At 50.1% G+C, this 22,408-nt stretch overlaps 2 protein-coding genes across 2 annotated transcripts; both read right to left on the reverse strand.

The window, feature by feature from the left end:
- Window positions 1–1,339: 1,339 nt before the first annotated feature.
- LOC130145180 (hemoglobin subunit beta-like) lies at window positions 1,340–2,819 on the reverse strand. Its single transcript, XM_056329757.1, has 3 exons — window positions 2,661–2,819; window positions 2,328–2,550; window positions 1,340–1,579 (listed from the first exon to the last, which is right to left on the reverse strand). The coding sequence occupies exons 1-3, from the start codon at window positions 2,750–2,752 to the stop codon at window positions 1,451–1,453; spliced, it is 444 nt and encodes a 147-aa protein (XP_056185732.1). The 5' UTR covers window positions 2,753–2,819; the 3' UTR covers window positions 1,340–1,450.
- LOC130145181 (hemoglobin subunit rho) lies at window positions 2,675–12,183 on the reverse strand. The gene is made up of 3 exons (XM_056329758.1): window positions 10,804–12,183; window positions 10,472–10,694; window positions 2,675–9,404 (listed from the first exon to the last, which is right to left on the reverse strand). Exons 1-3 carry the CDS (start codon window positions 10,893–10,895, stop codon window positions 9,276–9,278), a joined length of 444 nt encoding a protein of 147 aa, XP_056185733.1. The 5' UTR covers window positions 10,896–12,183; the 3' UTR covers window positions 2,675–9,275.
- Between the last annotated feature and the right edge of the window lie 10,225 nt (window positions 12,184–22,408).

A 22,408-nucleotide genomic window follows, 5' to 3' on the forward strand; every position in this document is an offset into this window, starting at 1 on the left:
TTCCTATCAGCTATTTAATAGTGTGCTAACATCAGGATAACACCAAGAAAACCATGGGCAGTGGCTTGCAGTCTGAGAGAGCTCCTGTCTCAAAAAGCCTGTTAGGAAAGGCCAAGCAACGTTGGAAGGGAAATGTTGTAACACAGGCATGCTAATTGCACGTAGGGTTTTAGCTCACAGGGGCCCCAGGAGAGCTGGGGAAGACTGTGTATACTGGGGTCTGTGCAAATGTGCAGCAGGAGACAGTGTTTGAGCTAGTGATTTTGCAGCCAGAGGAGCAGTGGCCCTCCCAAGTGGTGGGAAAGGCAGCTTGGTCTCCTTCAGCTCCCAGCATAGCGGGCTGGAGGTGGTGGTGTGGGATACAGGCACTGGGGTCAGGGATGGAGCTTGGGGGTAGACCCAGGCAGCACACAGGGATGCCAGCTGGTCCAGCAGGGTCTGGATGACCATGGATCAATGGGTTTGCATTGGCTGTGCTGCCACTGTAGTGATTGCTGCTCCGGTTCTCCCCTGCCTGCTCACTTCAGGAGTGGGCTTGGCCAAAGGACCCTGGGGACATGCCTGGGGGGTGACACTGGTCCCCAGCCCTCCACGCTGAACAGTGCAGTGTTTACTGCAGAGCTGCTCTGGAGCCATTCACCCTGACTTCTCCCTGATAAGGGGGTGGGAGGGATTCACCACCCAGAAACCCCAGACATGTCCCTGAATTGCTCTTAGTGCTGCGGGGATGCTGCAAGTCTGAAAGGAGGATAGGAGGCTGGTGAGGGCCATGGTCCTCCACGTGGCATGGGGACTGTTCAGGGAATTTCGTTTTGCTTGTGGAAAGTTAAACATAGGTGCCAGTGAAAGCAGATGCTTTGTCTCTCCCATCTGTGAAATTACCTTCTTGGCATATTTTTTGCATAATATATAGTTGTGTCTATTACATTCTGCCTTTAATAATTCGAGAATGGTAATGATTTAGTCAAAAAACAACAAAAAAAGCATTTTTCTTTCCATGAAGGAAGTTACAATGGCCCTGATCTCACTGCCCCTTCTCCCACTGCACGTTTTTGTACGAAGTTTTGTTCCACCTAATCTGTGAAAAACTCATAATGTTAAACTCAACGATGTTGCCTGAAGCCTCAAAAAAGCATCAGAGTATTTCTGTTTGCATTTTATAGTGTTTATTTATTTTTTTTAAATTTCCCCCTGGATTTTCCAGCTCAGACAAGTCTCACTTGCATGAATTCACAGACAAGACCATAGCTCACGTTACCCTGTGTGTGTGAGTACCTCCTTCCCATTCTCCAGCACCTAGGGGTGGCCCCCACCCCAGCCCCACAGAGAAGCAGACACCTTTTCATAGCTGAAGCAGTTGGTGTTTATTTGGCAATTAAAGACCAGCAGAACCAAAGGATGTTTCCCCATGAACCAGGAGAATCTCCAGGCACAAATGTTTGCAGGAGGCTCAGTGGTACTCGTGGGCCAGTGCATGGGCCACCACACGGACCATCTTCTGCCAGGCGGACTGGCAGGCGGGGGTGAAGTCCTTAGCAAAGTGGGCAGCCAGGACGATGATGAGGATGTCACCCAGGAGCTGGCAATGGAGGGAGGAGAAGGCATCAGCCCGGTGCTGCCCCCTCCTCCCTCTCCACCGTCACACCACCCAGGTGTTCACACATGAAGACCAGTTATTGGGGAATGCATCACAAAGCAAGGAATGGATTTATCACAGTCCTGTGCAGAGCACCAAGCTCCTTGCACAGCTTGCATCTCTGGCACTCATCAAGATGCCTGGATGTGCTGGATCCTCCTCCCCACACACCTTCCTTTACCTTCCTCCCTCCTCTTCAACTGGGTTTATCCTTTCCTTTCATATCCCTACCCACCCTTGCTTTCTCTTGGCTCAAATCCCCTCCTTCTGGTGAAGTGGCTGTGTTTATTTTCTCTGTTGGCTTAACCACTCCACCATAGCCAAGCTCAGCTCTGTCCTCCAAACCCTGTCTCATTTTCCTCCCTTCTGGTCTCTGGCCACTCCAAGCCAACATTGCTGACGACCAGCACGTATTCGACTCTGCATTTCATGCCCATCCACCTTGCCTGCCTGGGTTCATCCTCTCACAGTTCCCAGTCCCATAACTCCTCTCTATTCTCCCGAGTGTGCCTGTTCGCTCCCCTCTCCCCTCCACCGCCGCTGCCCGCCCTCAGCAGGCACCCAGGCTCAGGCAGCCTCAGAGTTTCTCTCTAGGTCTCAATGACTGACAGACACCTCAGAGACCCCTAAAGCTCCCTCCAGAGAACAGAAACCCCTGCCCAGCTGAGGCCGGACTCTGAGAACAGCTCACCCTGAAGTTCTCGGGGTCCACGTGCAACTTGTCACAGTGGAGTTTGCTCAGCTGAGCAAAACATTTCTTAATGTTGTCCAGGTTCTTCACAGCTTCCCCAAAGGAGGTGAGCACTTTCTTGCCATGGGCACGGACCATGGGGTTGCCAAGGATGGCAGTAGGGCTGGAGAGGTTCCCGAAGGAAGCAAAGAACCTCTGGGTCCAGGGGTAGACAATCAGCAGCCTGGGGAAAGACAGAGGGACACAAGCAGACATGTTAATGCTCCCAAATGCAATTGCCACAGTTTGTCTATCCAGGGTGCAGCTGAGCAGATGCCTGGGAGATGGACCTACCTGGCCAGGGCCTCAGCACCACATTCGGCCACATTGACCTTGCCCCAGAGGCCGGTGATGAGCTGCTTCTCTTCAGCTGTCCAGTGCACCATGGTGTAGAGCAGGAGGGTTTGCCTGGGGCTTCCCTGAACAATGACAAGGAAGTGGAGCAGAAGTCTGCCCCAGGGATTTTTATACACTAGTAACCGCTTGTTCTAATCTCAATTCACGTAGCTATTGGTTGGGGCTGGGGAGGGAGCTGGGCTGCACAAGGAAAGATAGCAATTTTGGATGCTGTCCAAGGGGAAAAGGGGCCCTTTTCCCCCTCAGTCTTTGAGTGGACAAGCATCATCTCATACCCATGCACTTGTATTTGCAGCCCCAAGTGCAGGTGGAGCTGCCTGCACGGCTCCTCCCCAGCTGTGGGTTTCGAGCATTTCAGCGGCAGCCAGAGGCTGGGGGCTGAACATGTGATGCAGACCCAAGAAGAAGATGTTCAAAGAGTTTGCAGTCTCCATCTTCACCATGTTTTCAGGCTTTTAATGTGCATTGGTGCCCTGCATTCCTGGAATTCATCCTGAACAGCTCTAGGCATCATCCACCCCAGCTCAAAGGAGTAGAGGATTACTGGGGAACAAGGATTGAATGATCACTCCCAAATCTAGGACCCATGATTTTAACGTAAGAATGTTCTTTCTTGTCTCTCCTAGCAAAGAGCTTCAGATTTGTTGTCCATCGTCATTGTCCATCATTACTGTCCATGCCATCATGAACCTAAACTCTATTTCCCATCTCCAGTGCAATTCCCTGTCAACAGAGAAAGTGGATTCACCTTGAAGGCATGCCTCTGAGTTGCAGGTCTCAAGAGCACAGCGCTACCCCTATCCTTAGTCCTATGAGGAATCATAGAATCATAGAACCATTTAGGCTGGAAAAAAACTTTAATACCATCAAGTCCAACCGTTAACCCAGGACTGCCAAGTCCACCACTAAACCATGTCCCTAAGCACCACATCTACACCTTTTTTGAACATTTCCAGGGATGGTGACTCCACCACATCCCTGGACAGTCTGTTCCAATGCTTGAACACCTTTTCAGTGAAGAAAACTTTCCTAATATCCAATCTAAATCTCCCCTGGCGCAACTTGAGGTACAAGCCAGACACATCACCCACGTGGACAGTCAGTCCCACCTGATGCCACCTAGGACCAGGCTGTACTGTGCAAAACCAATGTTAATTTTATCTGCTAGCCCTCCAGGAAGAGGACAACACAACTTTTATTTTGTTTAGATATTGAATGCTTCATTACTGTATGGGGCTGATGACTATCCCTTAGTCTAATAACTGGGTGGCTTTGGGGCACAGTTCTGAGCCTGATCAAACCAGGAATAGGGTGTACACCAAATAAAAGGCAGAACCAAATAGGGACCTATTTATTTTTTCAGACAGCTAGCAGAAATAGGTAATAAAACCTTGTCTGCATGGCAACAGTTGGATGGTTTTGCTGTACCAGGCACTAGTACTGACAAACTCTTGAGTGCAGACACTGCTTACACTTGAAAAAAAAGGTTTTTTGGTATATAGCATACCTTGTACCCCAAAAGCAGTATGCTGTCCTGGCAAAGCAGCAGTTCTACTGTTGGTAGAGCTGTCTTGATCAGATTCCTTGTTCACATCAAATAATTCAGCCCCAAGAAATGGCCTGGCAGGGATGATGTCTCACTGGTACAGGATGAAGTCTGCCCTCATGTCTTCTTCTTAGCAAGAGCCTTTACAAATCCAAAGAGCTCTACCTTGTCTTTTCTCTGCCTGCTCCAAATAAAACTGTCAATAAGTTCTTCCAGCCTTACATCTGGTCAATACCATTACTCCCTGCAGTTACTAGATCTTTGAAAGTTGTGACTTTTTCCACCCTCCTACTTGAGAAGGCGTCTTGATCCAAGGTGGTTTTTTACTAACAAGGGAGGCTGTCAAAGTATTCGTACCAGTATAATTTTTCAAACTGGGTCCTGATGCACTGTAGGAAGCATTGATGCAAGAAGTGTGTTATAGAGTGAGGTACTGAGCTCTGTCTTCAGCTGCAACTGGTGACCTGACTTTAAACTAAATTGTCTAATTGCAACTCTAGTTCTGCTATGTTTGCAAAATGGCTCATGCATGTGTTTTCCCATTTAATATAGACATAAGAAATGAGGAAGCTGTAATGTCAGCAAATTGCTCTGCGGACACAGCTTCCAGATTCTTTATTAGCAGAGTATACTGGTGAACTGGTGGCATCAGTCCTGTGGTACCTCAGCACCAAAAGAGCTTGGATGCACCATCCCATGAGGGCAGTTTCAAATGCCCATCCCAGGCATGAGGCGAGATGCTAAACCAAGAGAAGCAGCAAAGGATGAACAGCTCATGGGGCTTGCTGAGCTTTGGCTTATATTGCCTTCCTTCTCCTTCAGCCCTGTCCCTCCACATCCTACGTGGCTCCTCCTCACTCAGTGCTGTGGGCAGCAGCATCTCCTGAGCTTGCAGTGTTTCTGCTGGAGAACATTGTCCCATCTTGGCAAGTGATTCCTTCAAGGTGCTTTTCACATCATCTCCAGCAATTCCATCAGTGCCACGGGGTAGTTATCAGCTGACAGAAGGAAACAGCATGACACTAAACTCCCTGTGAAAGACTTCCAATGGCTTTTTAGTTTTAAGGGTGGTTAGCCACAAAGACATTTTAAGGAAACCTGCTATGTTGGGCAGGCCTGGAGGCTGTTTACAACAGTTGGGCAGTGGTCCATAATGCTGTCAGAGGCACAAGCTCACAGTCAAGCAGGTACAGCCCCGAAGGTGCCTGCAAGGATAACAGGGTGATCTCAGCCAGGACACCATGAGCATTCGCTGCAAGCAGCCCTGTACGCTGTGGGATGGCAGAGACACTTGGCAGAAAACAAAGGTGCAAATAGCCCAGACAGTCCAAGCCCTGTGCTCTGCTTGGGGCTTCTTCAGGGGTTCCATCCACCACATCCATTTTTGTAAGAAAGAGTTCATTTTAAGTACATTTTAAGGCCACCTGCTTTATGTCTTGGGGGCAAAGGCCTGGCTGGCAATTTTTGGATGCTCAGAGCTCCCAGTACAGGGGTTGTCTGCTGAGGGAGCTGTTTGGTGGCACAGGATGGGAAGGGAAATGCTCATCACAACCAAAACAGTGCCAATTAGAAGCAAATTCTGTAGCTTTTTTCCAGTTCACAGTGTCAAAGGGAGATCTTTCCCCTAGTGCACCCACAGCAGTACCCTACAGCATGCTTATCCCCAGAAGGAAAATTAGGGCCCCTTTTTCTGTCTGCCTGGGATGGATTTCACTATGGTCAGGACTCTTGCCTCAAGCATCCTTCCTGCTGGCTGTTCACTTTGGTGGCTGGAAGATTCCCAAAATTGTTCTTCATTTCTTGGCCCCTCACTAGGCCATGCCCACTTCCATGGATGGGAACCATCCCTTTTAATAGATAAATGATCCCAATGATGGCAAAAGGCAGCTACAGTGACAGTCTTTCTGAAACAAGCAGAATTTATTTGTCACTGATTGCAAAAGGGAGTGTCCAGCACCAAGCTTCACCAGAGCCCTTATCAGCAGGAGTGATATCCATACCCAGCCTCTGCCACTCTGGATCCAGGCCAGCCTCTTCTCCCTCCTCCAAAACATGCAATTTCTTGTGTCATAAACCAGTAGATTTCAAGGGCGTCTTTGTTCCCACTTTATTTGCTGTGATCTTCCTTTCCCAGCTGAACAACCCTGTCCATGCTCCTCTCACTCTGTGCCAGTACCTTGTGTTCTCCTAGCTGAGAGCAGGAGCTTGCTCCTTCCCCCTGGAATGGAAGCAGCAGACAGCAAAGTGGGAATGTGCATCTTCCAGCCCTGCTTTGATCAGGCCATGGAGGGCTGGAACCACTTCAAAGGGACCCTGGGCTCCAAAAGGGTGTTTGCACTATGTAGAGATGCTGGGGTTCATGGTGAGCATCTGGGGCTCACTGAAAGGGTGTAACAGAGAGCAAGGCAGAAGTCAGGTCCTGAATGAGAGCTAGCTGCTAAGGACCAAGCTGATGGCTCACTGTGTCCTGGACATTTCGTGGCTCCCAGCCCTGCCTGAGCATCCCAGCATCACTCTGCACAGCCACTGCAGAAATGCCCTGATGACTATTTTGTCTCATGGTAAAACACCAGCACTGCTTTTGCCCCATCACTGTGCTGGTGAGGCTGGGCTCTCCTCCCCAGAGAGGACAATGTGCACAGCGTGATGGCCTGGAAATGCACATTTGATTCCTGCTTTCCCACCAGCTGTTGGAGGCACTTTGATCAAGCCACTTTCCCTGGGCTGCTCCATTCCTTGGCTGCAAAGGAAGGAGCCATTACTGACACCACTTCCTCTGTAAAGAGATGTTAGAGCTACTGATGCCACACTGTGGGGACTAGGCAGGTCATTTCAACACCAGGTTTGCTGTGGTGTTTGCCTGGCTTGCATCCAGGACTCACCTCTAGCCCCCCTTTGGGGTCAGAAGGGCTGTTGGTGGCCATAACTTTGCTCTTGCTTCACACAAGAGAGGTGCAACTCTCACCTGGAAAGCCTGGTACACTGGCTCTGCAACCCCAGCACTGCATTCTGCCCCTTGCCTGTACCTCTAACTGCAGATTAAGGCTGAGAGGACCATCCAGGTGCTGGCATAGTGCACGGCTAGGAAGCAGGATACACTCCACATCACCACTGGTATGTGTCCATGGCACAGGGTGGGAGAGGAGGAGCAGAATGATTAAGACATTCACAGACCCTGGAGCAAAAACATATTGCTGAGGTCCACAGACACTTTGCAAGCATTTGCTGGTTTGGGACCCAGAGGTATAAAGACATGAACAGACAGAGCGTGTGCTGCTGGATGCACGCACAGCCATTTTCTTGCTGTTACATCCACCCATGCCTCAGGCACAGGAGCCCTTTTCTGTTTGGCGGCAGATTTCAAGGTTTTGAACTGCACTTTTGTGCTAACTGGAACAAGACATTGAAAACAGTCTTATCTCCTAAAATCCTGCTGAAATGCCCATTTGCTGACTGAAAGGAGAATGATGTGCTGCAGGAAAGCTGGACTGGTTTCTAGGGTTTTTTTACTTTTTCTTTTCCCCCAGCCCAGGATGTGCTTGGTACTGCCAGCAGGGCTGGGTCCTTTGCCTGTTAGACAAGCTGCCTGTGTGGGACAGAGGTGTCATAACATAACTTCAGGAGAAAGGTAGAAAATTTATTCCTAAATCATGCAAAAAAAAAAAAAAAAAAAAAGATTTCAACAATCTGCAACACTCACATGTCTGTCCCTGTTGCTTTTTAAGTTATTCCTGGAAGAGCATTGCTGAAACTGATGTGCATTACACAGAATCCTTGCATTCCAATGAAAAAACATTCTTCCATTGAGCCAATCTGAGTGAAAAAAAGCTCTGATCAGTCCTGTTTCAAAGCAGCCCTCACTCCCCCCTCGTGGGTTCATACACATTTTAGATATCGTACTCTCATCAAAATGTGCAAGAGTAATGGTAAGAGCATTTTCCTTGCTGATTCAGGGAACGCTTTTGATGAACTTTGTAAAAATACACAAAAATTGGTACTGGTACTAAAATACAAAGGGTTAAATTTCTGCCTAATCTAAACTGGCTTCAGTGAATCTCTACAAATGTATATCCTTACATGCATCACAGGTTGAGATGTTTAGGGACAGAGGGGCCCTTGCTTGCCCTGCAGCTTCTTCTGCACAGAATAGGTCAGAAATACACACACATACCCCCCGCTGATTTCAGCAAGCTCAGAAGTACTAGGTGGGCTGGGATGTGCCCATCACTGGTTTAGAGGCCAGTATCCCCAGATGTCCCACTGGAGCTCCATATGTGAGGTGCATCCTAGCAGCTGTCCTACTGTAATACACTTGGTAAGGCTAATAAGTTGAATGGGTGGGTATGGAGCTGCGCTCTGTTTCACTCACCAAAACTGATTTATTTATAGTATCACCTCTGAGAAGTACCTCTGTTCTATCATGGATCTTCTCACTGAGTCTTTCTACAGTGTATTTTGTTATCTTGGAAGTCAGATACAGGAGATCAGGGCACCTAGACTTCCGTCTTTGTTTTGCTGTCAGGATATCATGCTTTGCATAAGCATTTTTCCTGTGCCTTTGAAAGCAATGTATTTTCCCTCCCTGGAAGACAATAAGGTTTAAGCTATTGGGCCTGCACTTAAAGTGAGATTTATGGTTTACAGGTGGACTTGATGATCTTAAGGGTCTTTTCCAACTTAAAGGATTTTATAAAGATTCTATGATCACTTTGTGCATGGAGGTCCAGGACCAGTACTGCTGGGCAGGCAGGAAAGGGCAGCAGTGAGTACGCTGATGCCTTCTGGAGAGAGGCCAAATAGCCAGCAAATGTAGCCTCCCCTTTGGCCAGCCTGGATGCCTTTCTGGACCATGATGGTCTCAGCAGTCCAGAGCCCATCTTCCCCCTTCAATGACCCTTGCTCCCTCCCTCCCATAACACAGGCAGCCAGAGACAGAGGAGCACACTAAGTCCAGAAAATGTGGGGTTTTTTATTGACTGTTACAAACACATTGGCCTCCAGAGTGTTTAATGGTACTTGTAGGCCAGAGCATGGGCCACCACGCCAACCAGCTTCTGCCAAGTGGCCTGGCAGGTAGGGGTAAAGTCCTTGGTGAAGTGTGCAGCCAGCACAATGATGAGGATGTCTCCTAGGAGCTGGAGAGAGAAGGAAGGAAATCACATCAGCATGGTGCTAAGCACCCCTGCACAGGACCCAGGGACCAGAGGCTGGAGGGAACACAACTCTCTGGTGGGTCCTGGAGGCTGCGACCCGGGGAAGAATTTTTAGCTGAATTCTCTGTGCAGGAAAATAGTCCTGTGCTGATCGTATGCACCAGTATCCACTTGATCTGTCTCTGCTTCTTCTCTCAACTGCCTCTTTTTCCAGCCTCTAGACTGTATTTCCAGACATTTTCTGTCTTTTTTTCTTTTCTTTTCTTTTTTCTGCTGTGAAAATCCATGCCTACTTGAGCAGGGGGTTAAGGTCATTATGAGGTCTACCTACTACACCCCCAAAGTCAGGTTTAAACAAAGACTCACTCAGAGGCCATCAGCCACATCCAGCTCTCTCAATCCCTTTCAGTCCGAATTTTCCCTCTCTTCACCCGCAGTGACTTCTCACCCCCCTGCACCCTGATCTCTTTTGCTTCATTCCCTCCCGCTCCCCTCCCTCATCTGCTGACCTTGTCCTCACATGCAGATCTGTCTTCTCTCTCTCTAATCCCAGCCTGAATCTCTTCCCATCAGTGTACAGCCCCTGACCATCCCACACTTGCTTTTCCCTCTCCTCTCATGTTTTTTCACCTTGGAAAAAGGTGAAATGAAGTGGTCCTCATCCTTGGGGTGAGGAGGTGCCAGGGAGAGGTTGCCCATGGCGCTGACACAGCGAGACTTCCCTCTATGCTCTCCACCCTCAGCCCCACTAGGCCTCCCGACATCCTTGTACCACTTCTCCCAAACCATGCCTGAACAAGCCTCCAGGCTTTCAGAGCATCTCCCTATAATTGTCCCCAGACCCCTCACAGCCTGGAGCCTGTCATTTCCCTGGAACTGTCAAATGCCCAACCTCCTCCTCTCCCCCAGTTTCCATCCAAACCAGCCCCTTTCTGTTTGGTGACTAAAATATATGTTATTGGTGCTTGCCTGGAACCCTGCAGGCACTGAGGTACTTTACAGGATGGAGGGAGAGGGGGTCAAACTGATGCAAACCAAGTGCAGCTCACCCTGAAGTTCTCGGGGTCCACGTGCAGCTTCTCACAGTGCAGCTCAGACAGCTTGGCGAAGGTTGCCTTGAGATTTTCCAGGTTTTTCACAGCTTCCCCAAAGGAGGTGAGCACTTTCTTGCCATGGGCACGGACCTTGGGGTTGCCAATGATGGCAGTAGGGCTGGAGAGGTTCCCAAAGTTATCAAAGAACCTCTGGGTCCAGGGGTAGACAATCAGCAGCCTGGGGAGAGACAGAGGGACACAGACACAATGTTAATGCTCCCAAATGCAATTGCCATGGTTTGTCTATCCAGGGTGCAGCTGAGCAGATGCCTGGGAGATGGACCTACCTGGCCAGGGCCTCGGCACCGCATTCCTCCACATTGACCTTGCCCCAGAGGCTGGTGATGAGCTGCTTCTCTTCAGCTGACCAGTGCACCATGGTGGCAGGCGGCTTTGCTCAGAGCGGTGGGAGGACACAGACCCTGTAGCTGAGCTGCAGACCCCATGGAGGTTTTTATCCCCTGCCAGCAGCTCCTCCCTGTCCTGCGCTGTGGGGTCATTGGCTGGGGCTGGGGTGGGGGTCCCCAGCAGTGGTGGGTCGGTCTGTCCACGCAGTGGTCAGTCTGCGGTGAGGTGTGGTCTTCAAGGAAAAAGCCCTGGGACATGCTTAACAGCAGGCTCAGGACATAATGCCCTCTTATCTCCTGCTCCTTCCCTGCTCTCTGACTGCCTGCTCACCCCATGACCTGCAGTCTGCAGCAGGCACTGACCCATGTGTAAGGTACTTTAGAAGAGATCCATGCCAGCAGCACCCAACCTTTGAGTTGCAGCAGCACCCAACCCTCTGCAGGGTTTACAGGCTCTCTAAACTTGAGGGCTATTTCTCTGATGGGACAGATGACCTGATTATGAACTTAGGCACTTCACAGATCCTTCTGCACAGAAGCATACTGGATATGCTGAGTGCTCTCACCCTGCGCTGCAGCTTTGCACACACAGACCAGCAGAGAAGCCCCTCTCTGTTTTCCTAAGCAGGCACCTTTCACCAGGCAGAAGTGCAGAAAAAATCAGCCTGTCAGTCCAGTTCCTCCACACCTGAAGCGTGTGCTGGAGATCCATGGATATGCAGCCTGCTTGGTGTTAATGAAACAGAGATCCTCACGGTCTAGGTTTCTATGAATACCTCTGTGGGATGCTGGTGCCAGGGCAAGCTGTGACTGGGTGCAGGCTCCTCTGCTCTTTCAATATATGTACAATATTAAAAAGGCAGACACTTCACTGGCCTGTCCCTGCTGGGAAATTAAATGCCTTGCACAAGGATAGCAGGACCGACCATCTCACAACCAGAACAGCAACATCCATTTCCGCCAGTTCAAGCTCTGACCAAAGGCTTTTGCTTGACTCTAGGTATCACCTTCTTATTGAACACCATGGGTGTTCTCCTGTTTTTCAGGCTTCGGGTGAAGATGTGCTCCCACACTCAGAAAGGCAAAGCCAGGGTGCATGAGGTGTAGGGAACCCTGACAAGACCATGGACTTTGGGTGTATCTGCAGGCAGTTTAGGAGGTTTCATCCAGACCTCTGACCCATTACAGATCGATACCAGTCCATTGATCTCATGGGAGCCACGCTGAGCAGTGGCACAAGCTCATCACTATGATCCAGATAGGATGGTTCACGTCTGTGGTTACATTTCAGCTCCTTGCCACAGGGTCCTAGGAGGCATTATTCATTCTTTTAAATTTCTGAATCCTAGGCCAGACCCACAGGCCCCTTTCAGCAGCAAGCGAGCTACTGGCATGGTCTGATAACACGATGTGGAGCAGAGGCTGCTCTGGGCAGATAAAGGCATTGTGCAGGTGGCCAGTGCTTGCTTTAGTTACTCACCTAAAGAGCAGACACACGGTCACACACCCTCGGTTCTTAAGATCTGAAGACTTCAAAAGCTGTCTTTTTTCAATATAACAGGACTCAGAGAGTGAAATCCAAAATGTGTGGCCCTAAATTCACAAGCTATTCCCATCATGTGAGTCAGCCAGCTCATACAACTGAGCACAGTGCTGACCAAAACAGCCATATCCTCAGCTGGGGGATGACAGTAAATGACCTAGCAGGACCTTTTCATTTATTATTTCTCTCACCCTGTAGCCTGCATTTCCTGGCATTGAAAATAAAATCCAAGATACATCTGGGTCTATTTTTAGCAATGCAATCATCTGTGATAGGAGTCTCATTTTCAGCTCTGCAAAGCTGAACTTTAGAAGAGAAAAGATAATGATGCTTTTCTTTTGCATTTGAACCAGCAGCATGAAAAAGCTCAGGGAGGTCTGGCAGGGACATGGAGTAGTGCGAAGCTGGGACAAGCAGGACAACATCAGGCACAGAGGTTTGGAGGAGAGTATTAACTGCAGTATTAATATTTTATAAAAATGTGGTTAGTAAATGCTGGCTTTCTGGACTGCAGGAAAGGCAGCAGATACATGGCTTGTAGCGAGAAACCCCAGGTCCTGGTCCCACACTTTGACCTATTTAGGTTTTGGGTTTTTTTCTGTTGCAGTTGCGTGAGCAGGACCACTTCTTCACAGAATGGTTAACGATGGTCACAAAGAGCTGCGGGCAGGGGGAAGAGGGAAGGCGGAGGAAACAGGAGGAAGAGAGGCTGAAGTCATTCTACCTTTTCATTGGGGTACTCTTTCATTTGGTGCTGCTCTTCTGTATTGATTCCTTTTAATGGCTTGGTTTTTTCCTTTTAATGGCTTGGTTTATACCCACAGTAATTCTTGACACTCTCTTAATCCTGTAGGACAGGCACTGTAGAAAAGGAATAATGGGTGAATCAGCCAGCTAATCGGGTTAGGGTCATATCAGAGACTTGTATACCTCTGGATGTTGAAAGCCTGTAATAGCAATGACCTTTTACAGCCACTCTGGGCTGTAAATTCGTATATGAGCTTCAGACTACTCCTACTCCATTGGTCCTTTTGGCTGTGTCCAGTCTACCACAGGTGCCTTGATTTAACTTGAAGACCAGAGCTAGCTTCTCACCACCACACTGCTAATGCAGATACCCTGTAAAGGGTTGCTCCAGAAATGGTGCTTGGGGCAGCAGGGGTTTTCAGGCTGCTGTAGCCCAAATTCAGGACCACAGCAAAGCCTTACCAAATACTCACAGACTTTAAGGAAACTGGCAGAGCAGCTGCCCTAAACCTGTTCAGGATGTGGTCAATGATGAATTCAGGGAAATGCAGAGCAGCAGCGGGCTGGTCTGAATTACCATAATTTATACAGCTTTCCCTGGCTGGGACTGTTTGGTCACTAGCCTGAATATAAAAGACAAGGAGAATTTCTGAAAATGCAATTCTTCTCCTTAGGAGGGAAAGGGAGAATAGGAAAAACCACAAACAGAAGAGGTACAGGCACACCACAGTGGAGATTTGGAGCAGATTGGAGTTTTTCAGCAAGCAGACAGAGAGCTTGATGTTATTACTGCAAAGAGAGTTATCTAATTTAGCTGTGGCTCATCGCCTGGGGCACTCTGCTTTCAACATAGAGACATTTTAAATTGTTTCTGTGCCGTAACAATAAACTAAGGGAAAATATAACTGCAGGTTAAATGAATGCCTCTCTGCCCCTAACTGTGGATCTCCAATTTCAGGATCCAGGTTTAACCCTTTGTACCTTTTAGGCCTGACTCCAAGAGGTGCAGAGCACCCCTTGCTCTGACTGCTCTGGCCTGAATTTCACGCCACATGATGACTTACTTAGCACGCAAGTGTGGGCCTCGGTGTTTTAATTGACTTACAGCCTTTTACTGTATTGCTTGAATTTTGTAGGAAATCTCCTGGGTCTGAAATTTGGGTCTCAGGTGACACTGTCTGGAGGTTAGGGGCTGGCTGCAACAGAAGTGGACAGGGGAACTGCAGGGCATGGCAGATGTGACCTGACTCTGTTCATACATCCCTGTCCCTAAATTGCTGTAAAGGGATTCACCAGGACATACTCAGCACTAAAGCCAACCCAGTGTCATAGGCTACGTTCAGATCTGAATGAGTGAGATGAAGGGATGAAAGGCACAAAGTCAGGAATAAGAGCCAGTATATTCATGGAAAAGTTAAAAATTTAATTAAACAGCTTCTGAGTTATTCCTCAACACAAGAACTCGGGCAAAAGCAATCTAGAAATGGGCAAACCCAGCTTTTTTTTTTATGATGAGCTGTCTCCAAGACAGTCTCATTTAAGGCAGTGTTTTTTCTGCCTATAATTGAGCTGATGGTTTGCTCTCACCCCTCACCCTCAATGAGGTTTTCATCTGCCTAGTGCAAGAGGGACACAGGTTACTTGCAAGAGGGTCCAGCCTTTGACTTCCATACCAGAACCTCTACCCTGGGCTGCAAAATGAACCGACAGGAGCTCTGGGTTGGAGGGGACACCAGAATGGGGCTGTTCAAGTGACAGACGTGGTTGGTACAGCACTTCCTGGGGTGCAGAGCAATGGCGCAGGGGTTGAGGGAGCCAAATGAGGTTTTCCAGCTGTGGCCAGGTGTGTGACGAGTCTTACACCATGCACACTGTGCTGCAGGACCATGCTGCACCATTGTAGCACCACTTCTTCCAGAGCAGGGCTCTGCCTTGCTTTGCAGTGCTCAGGCTGGCGCAGCATCCCCGGCCCCAGTGATGTAGCATGACACCCAGCTATCAGCCTGACAAAGGCTGGCTGGGACCCCACCTCCCTGGCCGTGCCCAGCTCCCCCTCTATCACCCACAGGCAGCTCATCGCCACCCACACCCTGTGAGCCCCTCGCAGATAGCTCCTCGCCACCCTCACTGCAACCTGAGATAAAAGCCAGCACCCGGCTGTGTTCAAGATGTGACAGCCTGTTTTCTGCCCCTGGATTTAGCAGAAATGGGCTTCATCATTTAGTGGGGCTGGGGTCCGGCTCTGCTGCCTGAGGGCTCACAGGCAGAGCCAGGCAGCCATACCTCTATCCACACATCAGCTGCCACTGTTTGTTAGTCACACCAGCATGCACCCCTGTTATCTATGGGGTAAATTGAGTTTTCCTATAATTTTTTTCTTTTAGGGCAGGAAAGAGGTGCTACAGGACAGGATTTCAGAATCTCCTTCATAACTGCCTGGTGCCCAAAAGCAGCATTCACACCAGAGCCAAGCGTGTACCAACACAGCTGATCAGGAGGGTGGGAACTGGTGCTCAGCCACTCAGCCACCCCCTCTGCTCCTCTAGCAATGTGCATATCCCCCAAATGTGTGTTCCCCAGGGCCTCTGGGCACTGCCAGAGCAGGAGGTGAGCGGAGGAGGGAGAAAGGGATGGAAAATCAGGTCCCTTCTGGGGTCTCCTGCTCATACAGATGAAATAAGTGATTGCAATACCAGGGGATAACACAGTGCCACAAATTACAGTGCCCTGGTTAGGAAACCTACAAAGCAAAAAGCCTGCAGGCATTGACATAGCCCTGTGTGTGACACTGTGTCCCTGCGGTCACACACAAATCCTGCAGTGCAGCTGCTCTGCTGTCTCTTGCTGGCAATTCAGCTCAATCGTGGCTAATCTGAAAGTCCTGATCCTTGGTGGTCTGCAGTATCCCTGCAGCCCTGCAGGCATAAACAGTGTCTGGAGCTGGGGGCTGTCCTGGTACCTTCAACCTCCTGCATCTCTGCACTCTGACAAGAATTCCCCTGGATTCAGCTTTTTTTGCAAATGCAGGTCTGTTGATGCAGGACTCAAACTCACAGCTGTCGATTCAGAAGAACAGAAAGTGGCCAGAAAGACCCATTGCCCAAGGCTGGACCCTGGATGCTTTACAGGGCCAGGAATGGAAGAGCTGCAGAGCAAAATAGGTGCTGGCACAGGAGGTCAGGATCAGCCCACAGAGCACAGAGCGTCTGGGCTCACCTGCTATGGGACAGGCTGGGGAGGGAAACCCCTGTGGGAGGTAGCCCAGCCATGCCAGGCAGGTTAGAGACCATCCTCAGACCTTAGACAAGAGGCATGAAACCTTTGCCTCTGAAAATCCTGGGGGTTTTGCAGTGCTCTCAAGGCACCCGTAGCTCCAAATGTCAAGTATGGGCACCAGCCACCTCCTTTGCTTAGCTGCTAATGGCATCCAATGCTGCCTTCCTCCACCGCTCCCCCTTGTGCGTGCTTGTGCTTTGGTGAGCGCTCTCACACCTGAAAGGTAAGGCTGCTCTCCTCCCCACATCTTTCCTCAACTGTGGCCACTAAGGGAGCCAGGGCTCCTTGGACAAACTGAGCTGAGTCTTGCTTCAGGAAGAGCAAAGGAGCCTGCTGCTCCAGGAAGATGCTTCGTTGTACTCATGCTGGTCAGCAGTGTAGTATGCGGAGCAGGTAACCCTCCACACATTTAAACCCCAGAGACTTCAGAGTAAGGGTAAATGGACTTGCTTTCCCCTTAACAAGGCTCCAGCATCCTTTTTTTCTAAGGAGCAGGTTAGCTCCAGGGGACCTAGCCACTGCTCCCAGCACTACACCTGCTGCTGCTCTAGCTGGCTCTGCCTGCCATTGCTTTACACAAGGAAAAAAAAAAAAGGTTAACAGAAGACACCCACAGACACCCCTCCAAAAGAGCCATCAGCATTGGACAGGAGCCACAAGAGCTGTGTCCAAGACTTTCCAATCCCAGGTCAGTTGTAATGAAAGATGTCCCTGTGAGCAAAGAAGGCTCTTATGGGACCAAGGAGTGCATTGCTGAGCTCAGACAAGGACTTTTCTCCTCCTGTTTGTGCATAGGACCAGCTGGGTCAGGAACACATTTTCTGTATGGGTAATGGTCCCCTGATGCCTTTCAAGCAGTTAATGCTGGCAATGGACAGAGGCAGACCTGTTTCTGTTTTGGGACAATTTCAGGAAGGCAGAAAAGGAGATGTGACTCCAACCTGGCACCCACTTATTACTCAAGTGACTCTGAAAATGGGATGTCACCTGGGGCAATACCTCTGCAGCCACCAAGTAGCTGTTTGAGGGCTGCCTGCACCGCATGTCCCCCACATAAGAGAGCAGCCCCCTGCCCTGAGTGATGCCAAAGCCCCATGTTTGGGACATCCCTTGGCAGAGCCTGTCCCCTGGTGTTCAGCAGCTTGTCCCAGCACCTCTGCAGTCCCAGGGCTTGTGGGTGAATCAGGATTTGGCCTGAAAGTCATTCATTTTGCTCAGCTCTCCACAGCACCAAGACATCACCCCAGCATCATGCACTAGGCAGATTCCCTTTCTCCCAGGGAGTCCCAAATAACAGCATTTCTGTGGGGCTGAGCTGAGATGGGGGGCAGGGAACATCCCACAAACCCTGTTTCACCCCAGCCCAGAGGGACACTTTATTCTGAGGGTCTTCTTCAGACATCCAGGCAGAAAAGCAGCTCTGAAACCAGCGTTGCCTGCCTGGAAGAACCAGACGAGGCTCAATCCCATGCCTAGGACTCAAACCCCGTTTCCTGCAGCAGGTTGTTTTAGATATTTCTGCTGTATTGCTGTGGCTGTCTCTCCCATCATAAATTGAGTGCAACAAATTTGCACCGGCGGCGGGCACGGGCTGCAGGATGCTGAGTCACAGCAGCCTCCCCCAGCCCAGCTTCAGCATGGGGCTGCGGTGAGATGATAACCCGACAGCACAAACAGGAGTCCAGCTGGGCACAGATAAGGCAACCCTTAGCTGACGGGCAGCATTCCACTTTATGCTGTGTCAGACTTCTGACGCAGCAGAAAATATGTCTGCTGAGGCGGTGTGGCAATCAGCTGAAAAATATTTGGCTTTTTTTTTTTTTTTTTTTAATTTTTCTTAGGAGATCCAGGAGAGATAGGGCAGCCTTGGATTACCTGGGCAAGTGCAGGCTGCTCAGCCCTGCGGCAGCATGGTTTCCCTGACTGCAGTTCATCTCTGGGGTAAAGCCTAAGACAGGCTCAGGTGACTCATATTCCCAAAGAGATGGTGGTAGGAAGTGTCTTGATAACCAGCCCCTCTTCATCCTCCCCTCTTACCCTGTTGCAAGTCTGGGGGGTGAGGGTGGAAGCTGAGTGCATCAAATGTGCTGGTTACTTTTAAAACGTTTCCTATTTCCACAGGAGAGGGAAGCACAGCACCTTGCTCACCCTCCCAGAGAAAGGCTCTCAGGGGATTAGAGGGCTCCCCTGCCTTCTCCTGCACTGGCTGGCAGGCAGAGATCTTTGTGGAGAAACTGAGTCACCAAACAGGTGGCTGCTCACCCAACATGCCATGAAATGCTTATGACAGGGCAGGATCCACGTCAAGAAAGGGAAACGTTTGCTGTCCCATGCCCTCCTACCCCAGGGATACAAGATAGAATCTTCCCTAGCCAGGTTTTCATTGGCATTCTGGCTGGAAATGGGTGCCAGGCCAGTTTGGTGCTTGTGCAATGCCCTCTCAGCTGTACGGAGCACAGCTCTGTGCAGGTGAGTGCTGAGCCTGCTGTGCCCGGGGCAAGCTGTAAAGCTGGCCTCTTTCGCTGGGACTGAGGAGCTTCTGGGTAAATGTGATTTAGGGTGAGCCATAGCACAAAACATTTGTGTTCGGTAGCATTAAGCTGTCCAGACTGTGCTCCCATGTATCATAAGGCACAAAATTCACCTGGGATCTCCTGTCATACTAGGAGCTAATGTTTTTGCATAAGCCTCTCTTCCAAAAGGGCACACAGGCATCATCACTGCCCTGGGAAGCACCTTTTCTTTTGTGGTTGAAATGTAGTGCTCCCTGGGGCAACCTCTGTGCCGGTGGGTGCATGCAGCGCTGTGAAGAGGACCAAAAGACCTTCAGGCATATGCAAATGAAAGCAAACCCTCTTTTTCCAGGCAGGGAAACTGAGGCATGGGTTTAAGAAAGAGAGGGGGAAAGAAAAACAAGGCTGGCCAAGCCACCCTGCAAGAGTCACTGGAGCAGACCTGGATTGTCCCCCCCAGGACCCCCTGCCTCCCCACGAGGCCCCCGCAGCACCACGTGGATTGTGTGTGTGGCTTTGCACAAGGAAAGGCACATCATGGCTGTGGGAGCCCAGCACGGCAGCAGCGCCAGACCCGCGACCGCAGACCCCGTGCCCTGTGGCACTCCACAGGCAGTGGCAATTTTGGACTGTGGCAAACCCACTGCTGAGGGAGAGATCCTGCTCCCTCCAGTGTCAGTGAGACCCCACGACGTGCCCAGGCCAAGCCAGGGCAAGATGAGGTGAGTGGGGAAACTGAGGCACAGCCTCGGACACCTGGTTGTGCTGCCAGCCTGCGAGCATGGGGCAGGGTGATGCCTGCTGGTACCAAGGCTCCCTCTGGACCATGTTCCTGTCAGTGCCTGGGATTTCCAGAAGAGGGCTGGGATTCAGATGTCCCAAACCCTTACCCAGTTTGGGTGCTGATTTTCTAGCTGGGCTGTGTTTGGTACTAACTGCTGCTAATCTGGGGCTTAATCCAAAGCCACTCTCAGACATACAACCCAGGTTTGATTCCCTGTGTGATGAAGGGCAGAGGAGCACAGAGCAGAGCTGGGGGGAATGAGCTTCCCCCACCTCCTCCGAGGTTTGATTTACGCCACTCACTCCCAGAATTACTACCAACATGAGGCCAGAGCAGCAGTGCAGAGCTCCGCAGCGCTTTGCACCCTCATTTGCATGCCAGCAAGGTATGTGAAAGCGCCTTGCACCCACCACCCCAAGTTATACGCTGTAGGTCTCCAGCCCACGAGGTCAATCCCGTCATGGTGACAAAGCAGCATCAGAAAATGCCTGATGAGGCCAAGGAGGGAATGGGGGGGCCTTGCAAGGGGCTGGCTGCTCCCTCTGCACACAACGGACCATCTGACTTGGGGTGAATTTTTCTCCTGAGCTGACCTTGGTGATAAAAATAAGGACCTTGGGCATCAGCATGAGGCGGGTGTGTAGGGCCACCAGCTCAGAAAGGGGTGAGGAGAGTGTCTCCCTGCCCTGATAAAGGCCTTATTCTGCACTTATTGCTGCACAGCATGAAGCTGTGCTGTTCCAGTGACCCCCCCTACACACTTTAGTAAATCTCTCTGCTAACAAACTCAGTTTTGCCTTCTCATCAGCTGACTCTGAGGAGGAGGGCCTTACCCTGTCTTCATCAAGAGCAAATGCATCTGGCTGCTGCATTGTCTGGCTTTTCTGGGCTGGGATCAAGTCCCTTCCCACACCTTCTGTGTGATGAGATGAGCAACAAAAGACTTTGTAGGTGAATACCTCTAGTTTCTCCCTTTTCCTCCTCTCTACCCTTTCTGTCCTTTGTTCTGACCCTATAACAGCACTCAGGGACTCTCTCTTACCCCTCTTTTTAACGGGAATTACCCACAGACACAACTGTTTCAGAGGCTGGTACTTTCTCATTGCCTGTTTGGTCATGGAGAAGACTGGTCTCTACTTGGAAGGCTCTAACTTCCCCTCCAGGTGAGCTGGTTTACAGAAACTGGCTCAGCACTTCTGTGCTGTGAGAACACACACACACACACACACACAAACACACACGCGCATGCACGCACGCACCAGTTTATCCCCTGGCATCAGTGGGGTTGTGTCTGCAAAGAGTTTATCTGTCATCCCTAACCCTGTGTCTACTGGAGGAACTGGGAGCAAGGTCCATGCACTGGGATGAGATCCTGGCTCCGTACAGTAACCTGCTGCAGAAGTTCCCAGTGTTGCAGCCATTCTGCAGTCAGGCTGCGTGGGCTGCGCTCTGCTCGGTCAGGGCAGAGGGACGGGCTGGGTGCCATTTTGCTGTCCCCTGGGATGTGCAGAGTTGGTCCTGGTGTCTGAGCTAGCGCTGAGCAAATGTCCCCTCCTGACAGTCTTTGTGGACTGTGCTTTGTGTGTGTAGCGCTGTGGAATTTACACCCAAGTATCCAGGATGGGAATACAGTCTGCTTATCTCAGTTCACTTTGAAAATAAGGCATCTGCCACCACTCCTAGGCCACCACCCCAAGCAGGACCCGCTGTGATGAGCCTCATGGTCCTGGAGAGCTCAAGCCTGGTGCTCAGCAGCAGAAGCGCTGCAGCTGCTGCCTCCAACCCTCTCAGCTGAGGGGGTTGTGACAGTTGTGGTTAACAAACCTCCATCAAAATGACTGCACAAACGCAAATGTTTTAGATCTTTAAGTTAACACTTCCCTAATGCAATTCGTCCTTGCAATAAAAAAGCATTCCCTGTATCCCTGTGCACCCTACTTCTTCATTACTGTTTTACTGGTGGGGGAAGATAGGCCCCAAAGAATACGGTAATAAGTATAACTTTAGATACTGAAATCCGACCATCTTCATCCACTCTGAGGCTCTGGAGCTACAATGTTCAGCACTAAATAATCCATTTCTCCCTCTCACCGACAATGGCCATTAAAGTATTTTGTTCTCATCATTTCCTCTAGTCAGATGAAATCCTCCCAGGGCATTTATTTTATTATTATGTTGTTTTCAAAACGTTTCATCCATCAGTGCACAAAGTGCTGCATTAAAATCCATTCCAAGATTTAGGAAGAACCCCATGAACCTTCTGCCTCTCACAAGAACATTTCTGAGGGCTGAAAGAATATTTTACTCATACCTAGACATGCTGCTGACCTTCTGAACTAAAGTATAATTGCAACACTGCAAGAGTGTCTGCTTTCACATGGCAAGGGCACAGCAAGAGGTCTGTGTGGGGAAACCCCACAGAGAGCTGATGGGGATGGAGATGGGATGTCTTGGAGCATCTCTTCTGGTCTCACCGAACTCAGAGAGGTACACGCTCGTGCCCTGCTCCCTCTGAGGACCATCCCACAGTGATCACTTGAATCCTATTTCTCCCTCACTACTCCAGTGGCTGCACTTGGGAGCTCACAGTGCTCCTCACCCCCAAAGCACCCCAGCAGGAGGACTACAAGCAAGGTGAGTTACTGCAGGAACTTGGAGTGACCCAGGGCAACTGGAGGGAGC

This window comes from Falco biarmicus, chromosome 2 (genome assembly GCF_023638135.1).
Source record: "Falco biarmicus isolate bFalBia1 chromosome 2, bFalBia1.pri, whole genome shotgun sequence".
In the NCBI taxonomy this organism is placed as follows: Eukaryota; Metazoa; Chordata; class Aves; order Falconiformes; family Falconidae; genus Falco; species Falco biarmicus.

Bases quoted from the DNA above. Each gene is read 5' to 3' on its own strand.
- LOC130145180 (XM_056329757.1), bottom strand. From the start codon at position 2,752: ATGGTGCACTGGACAGCTGAAGAGAAGCAGCTCATCACCGGCCTCTGG. The intron at 2,551-2,660 runs GTAGGTCCATCT...GTCTTTCCCCAG, and splicing joins GGTGCTGAGGCCCTGGCCAG to GCTGCTGATTGTCTACCCCT. The intron at 1,580-2,327 runs GTGAGCTGTTCT...CTCCATTGCCAG, and splicing joins TGGACCCCGAGAACTTCAGG to CTCCTGGGTGACATCCTCAT.
- LOC130145181 (XM_056329758.1), bottom strand. From the start codon at position 10,895: ATGGTGCACTGGTCAGCTGAAGAGAAGCAGCTCATCACCAGCCTCTGG. The intron at 10,695-10,803 runs GTAGGTCCATCT...GTCTCTCCCCAG, and splicing joins GGTGCCGAGGCCCTGGCCAG to GCTGCTGATTGTCTACCCCT. The intron at 9,405-10,471 runs GTGAGCTGCACT...TTCTCTCTCCAG, and splicing joins TGGACCCCGAGAACTTCAGG to CTCCTAGGAGACATCCTCAT.